This window comes from Nannobrachium achirus (assembly GCF_963921795.1).
Source record: "Nannobrachium achirus genome assembly, chromosome: 6".
Lineage (NCBI taxonomy): Eukaryota > Metazoa > Chordata > Actinopteri > Myctophiformes > Myctophidae > Nannobrachium > Nannobrachium achirus.
Genome location: NC_137815.1, coordinates 40035379 through 40055796, shown reverse-complemented (window position 1 = coordinate 40055796; position 20418 = coordinate 40035379). Strand labels below are relative to the sequence as shown.

Sequence of the window (20418 nt, the reverse complement as noted above, 5' to 3'; positions counted from 1 at the left end):
CTGTGTGGACAGTAGAAGAGTCACATACCAACCAGAACAGACCTCATGACAACTGCCTTGGAATCAGTTGTGAAAAGTAACTACATTTATTTACTTAATTACTGTAAAATTGTGAGGCATTTGTACTTTACTTGAGTATTTCCAATTTACAATATGTTTACTTCTACTCCATTACATCTAGGAGGCAAATATTGTACTTTTACTCCACTACAATTATTTGAAAACTAGTTTCTAAGTAGATTTTGAGTATTATTCCAAAACATACATTAACCACTTCAGCCCTATATATATTTTGGCCATTTGAAAATAGCCGATCTACAAGCTCACAATGCATCACAAAAGCTTGTAGAGCTTGGCTATTTTTGCTACTCTTATGCAATACTTTCATGCAACAGTATTATTAAGTATAACATAGGGAATTAATTTATGAAAAAATGAAATATGGACATGCATGGTTTAGACACTATACAGTTGGGATGCTGAGGCTGATTAAGTCAATGCTATGTTGTCTTATGCTTCACAGGGTTACTGATGCAAACTGGTAAATCAATTTTTTGGGTGACCGCACCATCGATTGGATCACAAAAGCATGTCCACTAAAGAAGCAAATGGTTGATACTCTGCCAACGTATGCAATCCAATGGCCAATTTATACGTTAAACACATACAAAGAATCATTCTATCAATTCTCTTTTCATGTTTTGTGAAAACGTACGGATACAAAACTTCCTAATGCCAGCCCGGAACCTAGAAATGTCACTAAAACATTTCTGTGAGAAGGGCAGGCCATAAAGGAAGGACATTAAGGAGGTATACATATACAGTATATATGTACTGTATATAGAGATACAGAATCTTCATCAATTATGGATAAACATGGCTGAATTAGAAAAATATTAGCCTAACAAAGCCAAAGTGTAGAAACTACGATTTTGGATATACTCACTTATTTGTCTCAGAGGTCAATTGCCTCATGAATACATATACAATTAGTGTAATATCACTTATAAAGTACCATTTGGCTGGCCAACTGAAACACTTTAAAACAAATGATTTGCTGGGCACCCGCTGGCCTAACGGTCCAAGCGCATACCAGCTCTGAGCTCTGATGCCTGACAGCGTGTTGCGAGTTTGAATCCAGATCCCGACGACCTTCGCAGCTTGTCTCTCCCCATGTCAGTCTACTGTCCTATCAATAAAGGGTTAAAAGCCCCAAAACAAATCTTTAAAAATAAATATTATAAAAAATGATTTGCGTAGTTACTGCACTTTGGCTTTGTAGGGTACAAGATGACAATCTCAAGGTTTGCATGAATAGAAGAGATTAATTGAACAAGTTAGCAGTATTGCCTGGTTCAGTGGTTATAGAGTGGCTAGAGCAGGGGTCTTCAATGTTTTCAGGCCAAGGACCCCTTAGTTGAGAAAGAGATGAAGCAGGGACCCCCACAACCTGTTCATAGATTCCATATAGTTTAATCATTTCACAGCACAATCATCAGTGTATTTTGGATTCATGTCAATTTGTGTTTTCAGATATTTAATCACTTGAACTGTCAATACTTAACAATTTTGCTGCCATTTTAAACATAGCTGTAGTACTCAGCGATAATACTTTTAATCCTTTCATAATGATTAAAGCTAATTAAACTTCCGGGATCGACGGGCATGGCACCGCGGTACAGCGTGAAATCTCTGGTTTCGACGGGGATCGCAGAGTATGAGCTCAAATAGACTTGCGCTTTCACTCTGTACTTAGTCTGCTCTTTTTCCCCTCTACACCAAAGCTCTTTGCCAAAAATAGCCGATCTACTATTTTTGGCTAAAGTTCTCAGAATATGGGCACTAGGGTTCAAATGGTTAATATAAAAAAGGAGAAAAAAAATCTATCACTCAAAGATTTGAAGGACCCCCTGTAGTAACTCTGGGGACCCCCTAGGGGTCCCAGACCCCCTGTTGAAGACCCCTGGGCTAGAGTGTTCGACCTGAGATTGGGAGGTCAGAGGTTCAATTCCCAGCCGAGTCAGCCTCCTTGCTTGGCACTCAGCATCAAGGGTTGTGCTGGTGGTAAGTGCCTGAGACATACTAGAATCATGTCCAGGAGAGTACTTGTACATCAAGTTGCCTCATGCTAATGAAACAGGAGACAGGCTCTTGACCCATGGGCCACACGGCTCGGGAACAGGGGCGTCACTTTAGCTATTAAAAAATAGCAGATATATAAGCTCACAGCGCACCACCGAGTGCCGCACTACGAAAAGTTGTGAAAGTGTGTGCAAATCTTTGAATATATGTATTTTTTAAGCGAACATTTGTAACTCAAATGTTGCTTCTGGGGGGTCCCTGGAACTAAATTTGAGATGGGGTCCAAATACATATCATTTTGGGGGTCCTTCACATGAAAAAGTTTGAGCACCACTGACATAGAAACATAGTTTTCTTTTTTTTCTTTTTTTATACTTTTTGAGATTTTTCAAAAATAGCAGATCTACAAGATTGCAGCGCGGCACTGCACGTGAGCTTGGATATCTGCTATTTTTCAATAGTTAAAGCACAAAATAATGCGTTCCCAGTCTAAATGGGTTAAACCCCCTCCCCCTGTGATGAACATTCATGGGGGGCCCACAGTGAATCCTTGTACCCAGGGCCCAGAATTTGGTGTGACACCCCTGCTCGGGAACCGCTGGTTACCAAGGCTACTTAGTTACTGGTGACTAAAGTGAATGGCATGATGAACACTGTCTAATCTGAAATCAAGTCACAAGCATTACTAGGAAAATGATAAATAAACAAACAAACAACCAAAATAGGATAAATTAAATAAGGAACCAGGAAGAAACTGTGGAAGACACTGAACAATATAATGAGTAGGTCAAAGTTACTATATTGAATGAGATCATAAAAAACAATTATTTGCAGTTGGTAGAAACTAATCTGTATACAGGGCAATTATTCTGTGGAATAAGTTTCAAACTTCCACAACAAAAGCAAAAAGCAAAACTAATTTCAAGAAACTGTTTCTGACAAGTGGCCTCCGACGACGACGACAAGGTTAAGAAATGGAGACTCGGACACATAAATAAATAATGTGTCAGTAATTGTGTACTTTATTTAAAACAACATTATTTAAATGAATAAGGATGTTATCCAGCCTTCAAGGCTAATCCAAACTGTCAACCTTCAGCAGAGCAGATAAGTGCTGTGGCTCATAGCCTGGGTGTGATAATGGAAAACAGCCCACACAGAGAAAGCTTGCTTAATTAAAAACAACAAACAAACATATTGAAAATGGATTTATCTTAATTCATGCCGTGTTAAGTTGTAAATGTCTAAGAATAAGCTTTTTCCAAGCCCTTAATTTCTTTATCAACTAGTAGACGACAAACACCACATTTTGCCAGTCCTGGTGTAGGGTGTTTGTCTCACTAGTACCCTGTATCACATTCAGATTAGTCTTTCTTTATCCCATGAGGGGGCAATTAATTGGCAGTGCACTGCACAAGCAAGGAGGCAACAGATCAACATTTCTAGGTTAACAACATACAAGTAAACAAGGGGCAGCAAACAAATCGATCAAAATAGACAAATAGCAGTATCGAACAGCCATCTCAAGGTACACTCGATCAAAGAGGTTTAGAGACAGAATGTGCAAAACATTGTTAAGGCTAATTAAAATGTAATCTCCCTCTAGTCTTAAGTCTTTTGTTTTAATCTTGCTCATTTTAGACTTAACTTTTGTTCTCTCTTTCTTAATAAAGTTGTTTGTTTTTTGTTTGTTCTGTAAAGCGACTTTGGGTACCATGAAAAGCGCTATATAAGTCTGATGTATTATTATGTATTATCTATCTATAAATGCGAGAAGTCTCTGCGTGCGTGTCTGTGTGTCTGTAATCCGCGTATCTCGAGAACCGTTCGTCCCACCGGCTTCAGATTCGGCACGCGCGTTCCCCGCCGCGGCACGGAGTGCAGTGCCGGGCCTCGACCCGACCCGACGCGCGGTTTTCCCTAGTCTTACAATAAATGCGAGAAGTCTCTGCGTGCGTGTGTGTGTGTGTGTGTGTGTGTGTGTAATCCGCGTATCTTGAGAACCATTCGTCCCACCGGCTTCAGATTCGTAAGTGCAGTGCCAGGCCTCGACCTGACCCCATGCGCGGTTTTCCCGAACCGGCGCGAAACGTTTGGAATCTCTGTATGCGGAATTGATTGTTGACATCAGTGTGTTCCGGAGGAAATCGGCGCAAGCGCTGACTCACATCACTTCATAAAAGGCTCTGACATCACTACGCCACATGAGTCAACAAAAAATGCCATGGTTACATATTGAATGTCATCAGTATGACGTGTTTTGATGTATGTATGTATGTAATCCGCGTATCTCGAGAATACGAGATACGTCCCACCGGCTTCAAATTCGGCACACGCGTTCCCCGCCGCAGCAGGTAGTGCAGTGCCAGGCCTCGAACCCGACCTGATACGCAATTTTCCGGAACTGGCAGCTTCTCCGTATGCGGACCTGATGTCTGACATCAGGGTTTTCCGGAACCGGCACTGTGTCTGCAGAGATGTCCATATATGGGCATAAAATGGACGCAGATAGACAGATACAGATATCTCCATATATGGGCATAAATGGACACAGGCAAACAGATGGTCAAAACAGGTCCTATGACAACAGGTATAATGGAGTTGGGGCATTCATTCCCTATTTACATCTTTCCCGAGTAGGCCGGTCCTCGATTAGACGCTTGGCCAACCGTCAGGCAGATACAGAGATCTCCATGTATGGGCATAAATGGACACAGGCAAACAGATGGTCAAAACGGGTCCTGTGACAACAGGTATAATGGGGTTTACATTAAAGGGTTTGCATCCATTCCCTATTTACATTGTTCCTGAGTTGCCGACTAGACGCTCGGCCGCCCGAGCTTCTAGTATTAACTAATCGGATAGCTTGGATTTACCTTTTTTTTTTTTTTTTGGATGACATAATATGGTCCTTGAAAAAGCACCGCTCACTTCACACTGGCTGCACAAAACAGGATGGCACATCTGCATTTATCAGTCTACAGCCATATTTGGGTGTGACCACATTAGTTTTCTTTCCCTCCATTGTGCAGACGGTGGTTCTCACTCTTTAATGTGAAAAGGTTTTTCTCCAGTGTGGATGCGCTGGTGACTCTTCAGATTACCTAGCACATTAAAGTTCTTGCCACACTGCTTACAATGGAAAGGTTTTTCTCCAGTGTGGATACGCTGGTGTCTCTTCAGATTACTTAACACACTAAAGTTCTTGTCACACTGCTGACAGTGGAAAGGTTTTTCTTCTGTGTGGATGCGCTGGTGAATCTTCAGGTTACCTAACTGACTGAAACTCTTGTCACACTGTTTACAATAGAACGGTGTTTCCCCAGTGTGGATATGCTGGTGTCTCTTCAGGTGACCTAATTCAGTGAATCTCTTGCCACACTCTTTACAGTGAAAAGGTTTTTCTCCGGTGTGGATACGCTTGTGTGTCTTCAGATTACCTAACACACTAAAGTTCTTGTCACACTCTTTACAGTGAAAAGGTTTTTCTCCGGTGTGGCTACGCTGGTGAATCTTAAGATCATTTAACCGACTAAAAGCCTTGTCACACTGTTTACAATAGAACAGTTTTTCTCCAGTGTGGATACGCTGGTGTGTCTTCAGATTACCTAACACACTAAAGTTCTTGTCACACTGCTTACAGTGGAAAGGTTTTTCTCCTGTGTGGATACGCTGGTGAATCTTCAGGTTACCTAACTGACTGAAACTCTTGTCACACTCTTTACAGTGAAAAGGTTTTTCTCCAGTGTGGATATACAGGTGTCTCTTCAGGTGACCTAATTCAGTGAAACTCTTGCCACACTCTTTACAGTGAAAAGGTTTTTCTCCAGTGTGGGTACGCTGGTGAGTCTTCAGGTGACCCAACTGACTGAAACTCTTGTCACACTCTTTACAGATGTGAGTTTTCTTCCCTGTATAAGTCAGCTGATGTGTCTTCACCTCTCCTGGTTGAGTTAAAGTATTGATAAATCTTTGATGACTGTAAGATTTTGGTTCGTCTGTGTCTCCTTGTTCCTGGCTGGTTACAATTCTGGTGATTTGCTGGCACGATTCTGAGGGGATCTGTCCATTTATGGGCATTTGGGAATAGAGGTCGTCATGGCTCGACTTAGATCTGGAGTATGTACAATCAGAACTTAGTCTGGGAGCATTGTGACCACACTCCTTCCTGAAGTGGCGGTTCATCATCAAATCTGAATCTATACATGGACTGTTATAGGAACAGAGTTTTAGGTGCTGTTGGCTAATGGACAATTTATTTATCCTCTTTCTGACTCCTTATGTTTTCTATCTCTTTCTCTCACGACACTGAGTAAGAAAACTGAATGCTTTGGCCTCTGTGGAATGAAGAGTAATTCAAAAGTATTTTCAAATCTTATACATGCTGAGCAGAGCTCTGGTCTGACCTCAGTCACAACACAACCGGTTGCTGTGCATGCCTGACAACACCGATGTGCGCAGGCTGCCGCCCCTTCCATATTTGGGCAAGAGGGATATCATCAATTTGACATCACTACCATGATGGAAGAGATCCAGGTAGATGCCACGCATCTGGGCTCTCACAGCATATCTCCATACAGTACATGAATCTCCATATATGGGTACCAGGGGTCTCCATTTATGGGTAACTGGTCGAGATGGACAATACATGGCGCGACCTTGGGGGTATATTACTATACACTCTACTTGTTATTATTAATGACACAACAGGACCTTTGGATTCACTTCTTGTTACTTTAAAAGGCATTAACACATCTACTGCCTCTTAATCTGAAGGTTGCTTGGTGCCTCGGTGCCACGTCGTTTCCTCCGTCGGCCGCCGCTATTATTTTGAAGGGCCGGAAGGGGGTTGTTTTTGTTTTTTTGGATTATCACTTGACGGCAACGATTACGTCATCTAGTCACATGACAGTGTGAGCCCAGAAGAGAAACATGGCTGCGCCCTGCCTTGTGTATTGTTTACATCAGATCTGGCTCAAAATGGCTCAAAATGTCTCATTTGGAGTAAATGAAGTCTCTTTATGGGCCTCTCCATTGACTTAACATGGAGGAGCTTCACTTCGCGTGCACGCCCAACGTGCGTTTTAAACAAATCGCGGACATTACCGATGCGGCCGCGACCGGAGCGACATTAAGTAAGTATTAATACATTTACTGTAAATACAGTAAGATTGACAGTCCTCGCCGTCAACGGCGCCATGGTATTAACCCTTTCAATGACGGTGAGGATCGTCAACAGCAGCAGAACAATTAACCACTAAAGCCATACTTACTTTGTCGTATGATGAATAGTGAAAAAAGCTGACCTACAAGTTCACAACACGTCACGATGCCACGCGTTGTGAGTTTATAGATTTCCTTTTTTTTCACCTTCTTCGACTTATTTTTTTAATGTCTTGAAATTTCCACCTATAATAACATGCCCAAAATAGGGGAGGCCAGGTTTAAAGTTGTTAAAGTCAATAAATACATCAGAGTTTTCCATTTTAAAGTAGTGCTCACATCCTCCAAATAGTTTGTCTACTAGGTCAACATTATAGTTCTGGACTGGATAGCGACTGTCATTTTTACAGGCAGAGTCATAAAAGATGAAAAGAAGGTCCACGGGGAGGCACACACTATAGCTCCCCTAGGTGCAATTTATTGGTACATCTAACAGTAGTGGTGACATTTCCAGCCCATGCTCTTCATCAGACTCTGATGAAGCCTGATAAAGCAATAAATTGCACTTAGGGACTCTACAGAGTGTGGACATTGTTTTTATGGCTGATGATTGTCCTCCTCCAGCCCCAGCCTTAAATGGTTTGTGGACGTGTGCGACTACAATGTGCTGTCAGAACAAAGAGAGTGGCATATTTAAGACTCCAATGAGACACACAACGTCTCACGGTGCGAGGCGTTGTGTGCTTGTAGATCAGCTATTTTCACTACCGGTATTTTAAATCATTTTAAAAATGATAAATACAAAAGAACGGTTTGGGGCATACAAAGTTTCCACCCGACAACAACGATATACAGGTGTATACGGTATATACTGTACAGTTAATATATACTCGGCTCTCTCCTTTGTCAATAACAAACAATATTATGAATTCTCCTGCTTGGGTTTTCAAGATCCATTCTTTCAAAGTAACCCACTGCTTTGGCTTTGATTTCATGATACTTGATACTTTGAAAGTCTTTGCACTCTGACTCATGCTTTTCTATTATCCTTTCTTTATCCTTACCTCAGAGAGCCTACTGAATACATATTTCTTCATACTGTCGTTATTCAGTGTAATGCTTCGACATCAGTGTAATCATGCACCGACATTGCATTCTTCATATGTGCAAACTGAGAGAAATCTAATCATGTAGATCACTGGATCCATGAGGGAATAAATTGGGTCTGCATTTTATGTACTGAATGTGCTTACCTTGTTTACTTTAAGTCGCTCTGGATAAAGAGCATCTGCTAAATGCCTAAATTGCATTGTCAATTTGTAATTGTCTCGAATACAATAAAATTACCTGCACACCGCCTAGTCGCCTACGCAACTTTATTTAGGCAAGGTTTCAGTCAATAGACCATCTTCAGGCATCTTGAGATGTCTGAAGCTCCCCTAGGTGCAATCCGGGGATTGCCTGAAGAAGCCAACCTTGGGGTCAAATTGGACAGTGATTCTAAGCATGACAGAAATCAAGCTTCTAACAGCTGAGGCAGCTGAATTCTTATTTTGATCATAAGACTTTGTTCAACACTGTTGTTTTAAATGTGCTCTATAAATAAAGTGGATTGGACAGACAGTCAGACAGACCGGCCCCTCTTATAGACAGCTACACTAGAGAGCAGCAGTTAAAAGGTTGAGAAAAAAGAAAAGGAAAAAAAAATTGACTTTGCATTTGAAAGCTTCATATCTTCGTTGTCGGGTGAAAACCTTGTATGTCCAAAACCGTTTGTTTTGCATTTATCATTTTAAAAGTGTTTTAAACTAGTGAAAACAGCCGATCTACAAGCACACAACGCCTCGCACTGCTGCTTGTAGATCTGCTGTTTTCACTACTGTGCGACAGCCTTGTATAATGAAGCAGGGCTTTACTTTGCAAAAGAACGTACAAATTTGAAACTTGGAGATACAAGGTTTCCACCCGACAACGACAATATGCTACTTACTAACTAGCGGGTGAGAAAACATTTAATCCTCCGTTCCAATGTGTCCCAAGTCCATTCATCAATTTGTTGAATGTGCAGGGGGTTTTCTTTTCAGCGTCAGAAATACATTACACAGCAGTGTGTCAAATACTATTCCTGTAAAAATAATCTCTTCCAAGCAACAATTTAATTAAAATGGAACAGTATGAATACCCAATGTGAACTGTGCAGATCCTGTCAAGTGTGCAATGTTCAACACTATTCAGTATCACTGAGTGAACACCAGTGACCCGACTCTTGTAATTCTTTAATTGAACATAATTTCTTCTGATAATTTGTCATTTCCTCCACACGCCCCAAACCAGTGTGTAATAAACTCCCTCTTGCAGTCAGAAGAACTGCATATTCACTGCTGTACCGCTGTCGTCTGAAGACTCACCTCTTCTCCACTAGCACTCCTCTCTCCTTGTATCACTTCTTGTCTCCTTTTTATCGATGGATGTTTTTGCGCCATTTAGATTTGTTTTCTTGACCACAATAATAAAGGTAGAGTAAGTGATATTCCTTACGAAAGTGTTAAATAGCTCTATATTCTGATAGTAATCATTGCTAGAGAGCAGGGGTGCGCAACCTTAGGCACGGATGCCAACATTGGCACAGGGGAGAGTGATTTCAAATTAAATATTCAAAAAAGAGTTTAGTCAGTCCACTCACATCTATATGCAAATCAGTAGTCATTCAAACTCTGAACTCTGACTGGGGAGGGAGTCTGGGAGATAGGTGGGTTGTTGCTCTGAGTCTAATGATCATTACACCATGAAGTAAGAAAATATAATAATAAAAAAAGGTTCTTATGTATAGCCCATGAACAATCAAAATCAGTTGGAAATATTACAGTTTGATGTGGTTTCATAACTTTAGCACACTGACTATCGAGAAAATTAAAAAATGGCACTTCATGTCAAAAAGATTGCTGTAGAGTTCGTTCAGTAAAAGCGTCTCCCAGCATGTCTCTAGCTCCTTAATAAACAGAACATTTCTTGTAAGATGTTTCTTTACAATGTTATTTACATAGATAGCATGTTTAGACAGATGCTTGGTGTGATGTTTACCTGGTGTTTGGAGCACTACATTGTTCTCTTTGTACTCAACTTGTGTGACTATTTATCCTGTTGTTTGTTGACCTGGGCTCAAGCTTACTCTGTTTAGTCTGATCTCACACTTGTAAGTCACTCAAGAGCATCAGTTAAATGCCTAAGCGTCAGTTAAATGCCTAATGGTAAATCGTACATTCCTGTCACACACGTTCGTTCGTATGAAAGGGTTACTAATACAAATTCACAAACGCAAGTGTGCGTACACACGCTCACAAACACACACTGATAACACATACTGTATCGTTGCTGTCAGACAGAAACCTTGTATATTATATTTCAACTTACGTTTAAATACTTCACCACACAAAGGTAGTGAAAATAGCAGATCTGCATGCTCACAACACGGCTCCCAAGACTCGTTGTGAGCTTGTAGGTCGCCTATTTTCACAATTTTAAAACAGTTTACTGTTTACAGTTTAGGCATTTAGCAGACGCTTTTAATCCAAAGCGACTTACAATAAGCAGGTAATACACATCACTATAATAAGCAAGATAATATGTCAGTACATTAACAACAATATAACAAATGCATAGGAATATCAGTCTAGAAAAACAATAGCAGAGGTAGACCACGCACCTAATCAGTAAAAAACGTATAAAACCTAAAAATGCTATCTAGCTTCATGTATGGTCAATGAGAAAGGGGAGTGTTACTGTAGTGCTATGGGTTTAGGTGGAGTCTGAAGAGATGAGTCTTCAGTCCACAGCGGAAAAGGTTTTTAAAAGGGAAGGGTTTTGCAAGGTTTCCACCTGACAGCAACGATAATGTGTTTACTCCACATCCAGACACGGTCTACCAGGCAGGGTATATAGATAGATGATGGCACAGTGAGTGCATGGGGTTTCCATCACCTTCTCCTCCCTCGCAAAGATGGAAAGATGGAATAGAGAGCACAGGTAAAACTAGAGTCAGAAGAGTGGCACCGGCTTGCATTGGCAAAGTTGACACTAAATCATTTAAAACTAAAGCCCCTTTCACTTAGCTGAAGCGCAGCCAATGTTGTGGCAGATTCGATTGTTATGTCATGTGAAAACTTGCACAGATCATCTTGTATGGTGGCATATTTGTTGTTCTTAGTCTTGCGTCACAGTCTTTTCTCGCAGCAATGTATTGAACATAGAGACTACGTAGACACAGGAAGGAAGACGAATGAGACAGAGGGAAAGGTCACAAAGGTCACAGGAGAACAAAATAAACATCTAAATGCATGGGTGGAGACAGACCAACTGTCAGACAGACTTGACAGAGTGTAAAGGCAGACCAACTGTCAGACAGACTAGGTCCGGGACCCCTAGGGGGTCCTCAGAGTTACTACAGGGGGTCCTCCAAATCTTTGTGTGATAGAAACTTTTTTTTCTCCTTTTTGGAGCTGTGTGGAACACAAGCTCCCTATACGTGGCCGTGTGTGTGGGTCTCCGTCCGTCCGTCCGTCCGTCCGTCCGTCCGTCCGTCCGTCCGTCCGTGTCTGTAGCCTCAAAGTTTGGCACGCTACTCCTCCCACAGTTTTTGCACCACACACTCGCGCCATATGTCAAATCGACCGGCTTACTCGGGAATCGTGTGCTAGTAACTTGCTAAGAGAAAGGTTCTATAGTTTAATTGATATTAATTTATTAGTGAATTAATTTTCCCCATTGACTTATAATGGGAATTGCAAAAACTCACATTCAAGTATTTTTCTCTCGTAAACCATAGGAGCTACAGTTTCAAACCTCGGAGAGGAGATTCATAATGATTTTAAGAAATAATCCAAAAATAATTACATCACTCGGCCTCATGGTGGCGCTATAACGGGCCACTTTGCGTTTTGCCCCGTAACTCTTGAACCGTAGATCGGAAAATTAAAATTCTTTTTTCCCTGGATTCCTTGGGTCAAGACGCATCTCCCCATATAGGCCACGCCCATTTGCGCCAGGATAGATTTTCCGCCATCTTGAATTTTCTCCAAAACACACTTTTTGCACCTTTTCCTACATATTTTCTTCAAATGTCACAAAAATCGGTACACATGATCCTGGGTGACCAGAGAGGTGCTACACACACACACACACACACACACACACACACACACACACACACACACACACACACACACACACACACACAGCTCCACTTCGAACAGAGGTTCGATTTTTAATGTTAACCACTTGAACCCTAACATCCAGATTCTGAGAACTTTAGCCAAAAATAGCAGATCTACAAGCAAACAACGCCTCGCGCTACGAGGCGTTGTGAGCATGTAGATCGGCTATTTTCGGTAAAGGGGTTTGGTGTAGAGGGGAAAAAAAGAGAACACTATGTACAGAGTGAAAGGTCAAGTTTTTAAGTAATGACGGTTCAAGTGGTTAAATATCTGATAGCACAAATTGACATGAATCCAAAATACACTGATGACTGTGCTGTCAAACGATGAAACTATATGGAATCTGGGGGTCCCTGCTTCATCTCTCTATCAGCTAAGGGGTCCTTGGCCTGAAAACATTGAAGACCCCTGGACTAGACAGATTGTACAGACAGAGACTATCTCACCTGATGCAGGGCAGTGAGGCCATCTTCATTGCAGAGGTCCGGGCTCACATTATTCTTCAACAGGTAGCGCACTGGTGGAGAGAGAGAGGATGACATGGATGAATGTTGACCTTTACAGTGTTAATGTTACCTCCTGGTAGGCTAGCAATCTATGACGGTCAACTCTATTTTCACTATAGTCTCACAAATGTTTTTTATTGAAAACAAGAATAAAAGTCATCTACATGCTCACAACATGTTGCATTGCTACGTGTTTGAGCTTTTACAACTGCTATTTTCACTACTTTTGTGCGACACTTTTGCATGATTAAGTAGGGCATGGATCCACGAAAAGAAAACATGAAAATGTTCTGCTCGACAGCGTCATTTGTACCAGTCTGTCTAACAGACTGGTATCCATGATGTCACTTGATAGCCACGCCGCTATTAGACCCCGTCTTGCATGTGTGAATAATAACTAACTGCCATGCATTTACAGACATCCTCTAAAACAATCCAATCTTCTTCCTCTATCAGCCACCACTGAAAAACACAGACTTTGTGATGCAACATGCACATAAATTTGCAACAACATATAGCCTGTGTGCAAGCACAGTACTATAGGCGGCTGTATCTGTTCCATTGGAATGCTCTCTGCAGCAGTTAAAACCTGAGGAGAAGCTATAGCTTTTCAAACAAATGGAAGACAGGCTCGCGGGAGAGACTTTTATGATGTCGACCATATAAATTGGTATTAGGTTTGAGCCTGAGGAAAGCCTCCATTCCGCATGTTTTACGGGGAAGCCTATCTATCGGTGAGCTTGTGCTGCTGCAAATGGGTCTCCAGCTTAGCCTACTGTGCCCTAATGACCCCACCAATTAATCTGCCATCCATTAATCACATTGCATCGTTGCATTCATCTGCGCGGAATCCCAATCAATCACATTATCAGCTGTTTAACGAACAGACCTTGGGCAGTGGATGAGTGACTGGTGGCTGATTGGTGGGCGGGTGTGGTGTGGAGGTACGTTGACCACTTTTCAACCCATTGTCATTTTAGTTGACAATCTTCAAAAATCTTCCCAAACTTCTTTCAGAAAGTGCCAAAATCATGTATGATGAGCTTTTTTGACTATTTTAGAAAATTATATAATAGGGTTTAACCATTTAAACCTATACTTCTTTGACCAGGGTCCCCCCGTGGCGTGGCTAAATCCTTGGTCCCCTCATTTTGTCGCTCTGCACCATATCTCTTTGCCGAAAAAGCTCACAAAAAGCTCACAAACGTGTTCACAGCACAACATGTTACACAGTAGGTCGGCTATGTCAGCTCAATCTTTGCCTATTTTCGCAGCATGTCGACCTATAAAAAATGCCCGGAATAGGGATGCTTGGGGTTCATGTGGGTGAGTGCTAAAGCAAGACCCAGAGGCTGATGATGTAACCACGCGTTGAGGATTACTCTAGTTTGTCTGCCTAGTAGTCTAAAACAGATAAGCTCCTTGAGTCTGGAACCAAATTATAATACCTGAAATTCACAGCATATCAGCGATCACAAGCGACAGAACAGGAAGGCTGCTCTCGCCTGTTCCGTGTCACAGCCACAACCACCAGTGTTGCCAGGTCTGCTTACTATAAGCGACTTTGGGCTTTTTTGTTTAGTTTTTCTGTAAAGTCGCCCGTAAAATATTGGTAGTTGTGGGGTGAGTTTAGTTTTTGGGCTTGTTTCTAAAGTGTAGTTTCTAATTTGGGCTTGTCGTCATATTCCAAATATTTCACATTTCTTTAAAGATTTCTTTTGAAAATAGCTTCTGAGATTGTACATTCATATAACTGATCTACATAGGGTTAAAGTGGTTAAAATGATGTTGATGCTATATCAACTGGTGGCCCCCTGTCGCTTGTTTTGGGCATGTTTTCACAGACCTGTCCGCTTGTTTCTCTCGCAAAATCTAGCAGTGTTTCCAGATCTTGTGAGAGAAAAAAGCGGACACTTGCCCCCAGTTCAGGAAACATCGGTGGCACACAGCAAGAAGGGCTCTGTTCCACATCATTATGCCACCGTTTTCTTTGGCACACATGTTGGCACATTCCAGAGAAGTAAAACCATAACTCTCCCTCCAGCCTTAATAGATCTATCAGGCTCCTTTGGAGTCAGCACATTCAGAAGTGGCCTATAGCATATTCCTGCTTTAATCAGCATTTAACTGTGTGACTGTGAGTGTTGTTGTTGTCCCTCACCCCTCCTCCTTAACGCTGGGCCTATTAGATCACTTCAGAACAAACATCAATAGATGAGAGGCGATATTTTACTTTCCATGCAGAGGCTTTTCTGTTATTTCTGAACCTGTGTGTGTACGTGTGTTTGTGTGTGTGTGTGTGTGTGGGGGGGGGGGGGGGGGTTCAGAGACAAGCAGTATCCTCTGCCAACTGACCCCTGAAAACCCACAGTCACCTCTGGCACTGAGGCTGGTTTATCCAGCTGTGAAAGGCCAGGAAGATGATGTTTAGATGAAGTTCTTCAATCTTAAATGCAGTGTGGTGACCACAGGTCTGTAGAAAAGACTAAACTGACGTTTTACCATCTATACCTTCACACAGTGTCAGTGGTATGCATGCATGATGGCGAGGGGAAAAAAAGTAAATGATGCTGATAGCATGAAGCGCTCAAAAGATTGGGACATTTGGTTATAACAAAAGCACGGTCTGACATCCTCAGCAGCATTGACATCCATGTCTGCTTTCCATGTACATACACACACACACACACACAAACCAAAGTGGTAGAACGATAATAGATTATACAGTATCATATTTTTGTGATTAAAGATGACAGATCAAGTACTGCAGATGTTTTTGTGGGGCTTTTCTTTTGCCTTTTAAGTAAACAGAGATACAGTACAGTATATTTTGTTAGCTGAATACTACCCGCATGCCTTTTTTTGATCCAAGGGTTTAATCATCCATAGAATTCATAATCTGTCTGATAAATGTTTTCGAACTTGTTACATAACGATGATTGTTTGTAGCTTTTAGACTCCCTGAAAGTGGAAAAATGTAATTCATTATTTGCTGTCGCATTCGTCGCGCACCCATGCAGGGGATTACGCAAGCACACATCCCAGGATTAGTTTTTTGTTAGTTTTAGCAGTCAAAGTCATTTGTTGGCATTTTATTCTTTATTTAGACAGGATTGTGCTATAGAGAGATCCAGAGAATCAGTTGACAGAGAGATGGGAGACATGAGGGGAGTGGTAATTAGGGCTCCAAAGATCTATTATTTTCTTAGTGATAATTATGTATTTAATTGTATTTTCAATTAATCAAATAATCGCGATACAAGGTTTTTCTTTATGTAATACATTTTTAATAATAAATCAAGTGACTTTAGATTGCTGAAATTCTGGTGATTAAATTTACACAACACATCAAAACATCCCTTTCTTCCTTTTCTTATCTCACTATCCAAAATATGGGTCGGGTGGGCCATCATGTCATCATGTCCAGTCAACAACCTCTGGAGTCACTGTTAAATTGGTTACCAGTTTTGGTGTGACGCTGCCGATAATGCGCAATAAAGTGTTCATTCATGGTTAAAATCAAATCAACAGTGCTCACATGAATAGCTCACAACTGGAATGATTGTCTCTTTTGTTCCACAGTTAATGTATTGGGTCTGATTTTGATTCTAATGTTTAATTGCATGTATTTGATTGGTTTTTCAGTGTTATTCTATTTAGGAAAAGACTCCTGTGGACAGGTGTTGAAAATTAGCACCCGTACTATAATACTTAAACAATGCACCTGGTTTGTTAAATGTAATGTCAAATAGGACCATAAAAATCGTTCAATTTCCAAAACACAACAATATGCTCATGTTCTTATGCAAAGGTTCCTGAGGTTTAGTCTCAATCTTGTTTTGCCAACAACCTGAATTTCAGACGTACAACCTACACAGTATGACTGTCAGTCCACTACTGTTACTCTCTGTTACTGTAGCATTAGATGAGTGGCGCTGGCTGAGGCAAAGTAGTTTTAATCCAAGCAGCAGAGTGTAATTTTCTATTAAATGTATTATGTTTATAGAGGCTTAACAGCCCCAGATAGGGGCACAGCTGTTCTCATTTAACTAAAGCCCCTGCCGCAGTAAAATGCTCAGTATTACTTTATCCATTTGTAAAACTGGGAGTGTGCCGGGTCCATTTGGTTACAACTGCACACTCCCGGGTTAAATTAACGCTGAGAATTTTACCGTATAGCCATTGACCTAGAGGAAGACAAATTCTGCATCCATGTGTATGACTACTACATAAAAAAAGACTATTACATTACCAGATGATGACCCTAATCCCATTATGTGTATAAAAAGCAACACAGCGTAACTTAATTATGTAAACAAACGCGCGCACGGACGGCGCGCATGCTGTGGGTCAGCACAGCTTCTTTCCTCAGTGTCTGTGAGCCACAGAGGTTGGCTGCATCATGACAGGTGATTTATTACAGCCATGTCATCAAGCCACCTGCCTGTCAATGCACTGCTCTGCTGCGTGCTGCTGCAGGGGCTTAGCTTAGCCCACACTTCCCTGCACACGCACGCACTCACACGCACACGCACACTATGTTCAACTAACAAACAACACCACACATGTTATACACAAACGGACATGCACACACTACACAAGAGCAAATGTCCATAATCTCACTCTATCTTTCTCTCTATGAACTATCACATATCACACATATTATGCACAAACACACAGACATGCACACAGGCCTATAATGTGCCTCATCCCTACACAAGAGCACAAGTCTGCACGCACGCACGCACGCACGCACGCACGCACGCACACACACACACACGCGCACACACACACACACACACACACACACAGGCGTATAACGGGTTTACTCCTCAATCCAAACACAGTCCAACAAGGGCAGGCTAGATGCTAGCACAGTACATGGGGTTTCCATATACACACATCCATCATCACTACACAGTTGCTTCCAGGTTAACAGTGCTAAGCAGACTGATGGTGGCGGAAGTCTGCGGTTATGAACCAGAGTTCATGATAAAAATGTTCATCTTCACATGCACCAATATGTATAACTATTTACTATTTACTTCAAAAGTTAAATATTCACCATTGATTGGGCTAAAGAGAAAAGGTCACGATACTCAACAACAAACCTAACAATAGAATCTGTAATATAATTCTTTGGGGCAGAGACCTCTTATCTCCATATTTTAACTTTTTATGGGTGTTTTTTGTAAATCAATGCCCCATATTTCATACTAAACAGTGTCACACAAAAGTAGCGAAAATAGCTGATGTACAAGCTCAAAATACGCAACGTGTTTTGAGCTTATACAAACGGCTAATTGTAATTTGAAACCTTTTAACTTTTGGACATACAAGGTTTCCACCAAACAGCAACGCTATACAATTCATTAACCACTGAGGAGACAGGGTGAGGAGGAGGCAGTGTGACTGTCCCGGTTCGATGCCCAGCTCCTACTGGCTGTGTGTCAAAATGTCCTTTAGCAGGACTCTGAGACCCTACCTGCTCCTGATGAGCAGGTCTGTGCAAGGAAGGGTTTCCTCTGTGTGAACCGATGAATGAGAAATACATTGCCAGTGCAAAGCTTGCCAATCTACAAGATCAGTCACAACCTGTTGCGGCACAGCGCTTTGTGAGCTTGTAGATCGGCTATTTCCGCTATTTTAGAATATTCTCGCCTATAATGACGTGCCCAAAATAGGGACACCAGGTTGAAAGTGGTTAAATGAGTATTTCTCATCTACAATCTAATCATAGAATATCTTGAACGTAATTCATCAAAGGAGAAAACAGTATTTCATCTCACTGACACAGTTATCCGTGTGTGAAATTCTCTGGCTTGCCACTCATTTTTTATTCAAAACAATAGCTTAGGACTGGGAAGACCTAAGAATGCCCTGGATTTGTTTTAACCACTTAAACAACTCTATTCTAATTTGGCCGCGGTCCCCCAGGCGTCTATACTTGGTCCCCTACTTTTTTTCCCGCCACATTGATTGATTGATTGATTGAATACTACTGAATTCACCAGTAAATGGATGAGGATGAGTATCACACAAAGTGTGCTCACTGGCTTCCAGATAAACTTGACCCTGTCGTTGTTCACTTTCCAAAGCGCAGACAGCCTGTGATTAATCTCTATTAGAAACACACTACTGGCATCTCATGCTCACAACATATCAGCATGCCTGTGTGTGTGTGTGTGTGTGTGTGTGTGTGTGTGTGTGTGTGTGTGTGTGTGTGTGTGTGTGCGCGTGTGTGCGTGCCTGGAAACAAGACGAAACTGCCAGACTGCAGTTCTGATTGGATTCCGCTTGTTGTGTGGCACCTGTGTGCTGCAGGCCATCATTTGATTAATGTCCAGTATCAGTGAAGTGTGTGTACTTGTATTACTGTACTTGTGAGGACCAGATAATAATAATAACAATAGGCCTAATACATACTAAATTATGGTTAAAATCTAAGAACACAAATAAGTTACAGTAAATGTCCCCAAAAGTAGTAGTGAGAAATAAATATTGTGAGGGCCATTTTCCTGGTCCTCATAAGATAAAGGCTTCTAATTAGGAAAACATTCAGGTAGGTTTAGGGTTATGACATACCGTAGGCATTTAGAGATTTGGTCAAGGAGTTAGAGTTTCATTTATAGCTGATTTATACGTAGTTACTGTATGTGCCGGTGTCGCGACACTGTGAGGTTGTAGAACTGCTAAGGTGTGTGCATGCATCCCACAGCACAGTCTCCACATGTCTCCATGCATGGGTGCTCATGTGAAGGGCTGTGATTAACGGTTTAATTGTGTTTTATTTTGTTCATTATTGCTGTACGGGGGGAGACATGGACCCTCACAGCACAACAGGAAAGAGCCCTGGATGGAGTCTACACAAGAATGCTAAGAATGGCACTAGGTATCACATGGACGGACCACATCAGAAATGTGGACCTCTATGGGGACCTAACATGGGTCACACACAATGTCAGAGAGAGAATGGTGAGGCTAGTAGAGCACTGTGTCAGACAGGCACCCAGAACTAGAGGCAAGCAACCTGACTCTATGGGAGGCAACCCAGGGCAAAGCCAGGAAAGACAAGAAGCACACAACCTGTACAGTACGTAGATACAGTACACTGCGGAGCGACAGCTTAGCTAACAACGTTCAAGACCTTGATGTAAGATAGGAGAGTGTGGAGTCCCGAGCTGGTGTTGGCTAGACCAGTGTTTCTCAAAGTGGATTCCAGGGACTCTGTGGGTTCCTTTAAGGGGGTCTGAATGGACCCATACAAGTCTGTAACTCAAACAGTGTACAAATGGAAACAAATGGACCCTAACGGGTCCATAATGTCGGAGTTAAGGGGAGACCTTGAAATGTAAAAGTTTGAGAAACACTGGGCTAGACCACACTCTTGCATCACATCTTTCCGCTACTTTTTTTTTAAATATTAGAAACGATTATGATGATTACGCAAAATAATC

At 41.7% G+C, this 20418-nt stretch overlaps 1 protein-coding gene across 1 annotated transcript in view; it reads right to left on the bottom strand.

The window, feature by feature from the left end:
- ppp1r16b (protein phosphatase 1, regulatory subunit 16B) overlaps positions 1-20418 on the bottom strand; it is a gene marked incomplete at both ends in the record, with an annotated part of 132230 nt that overhangs the window by 70956 nt on the left and 40856 nt on the right. The window contains one exon of the mRNA XM_080728878.1: positions 12902-12972. Within this exon, the coding sequence (XP_080585004.1) occupies positions 12902-12972 (71 nt within the window). The remainder of the gene's footprint in view (positions 1-12901; positions 12973-20418) is intronic.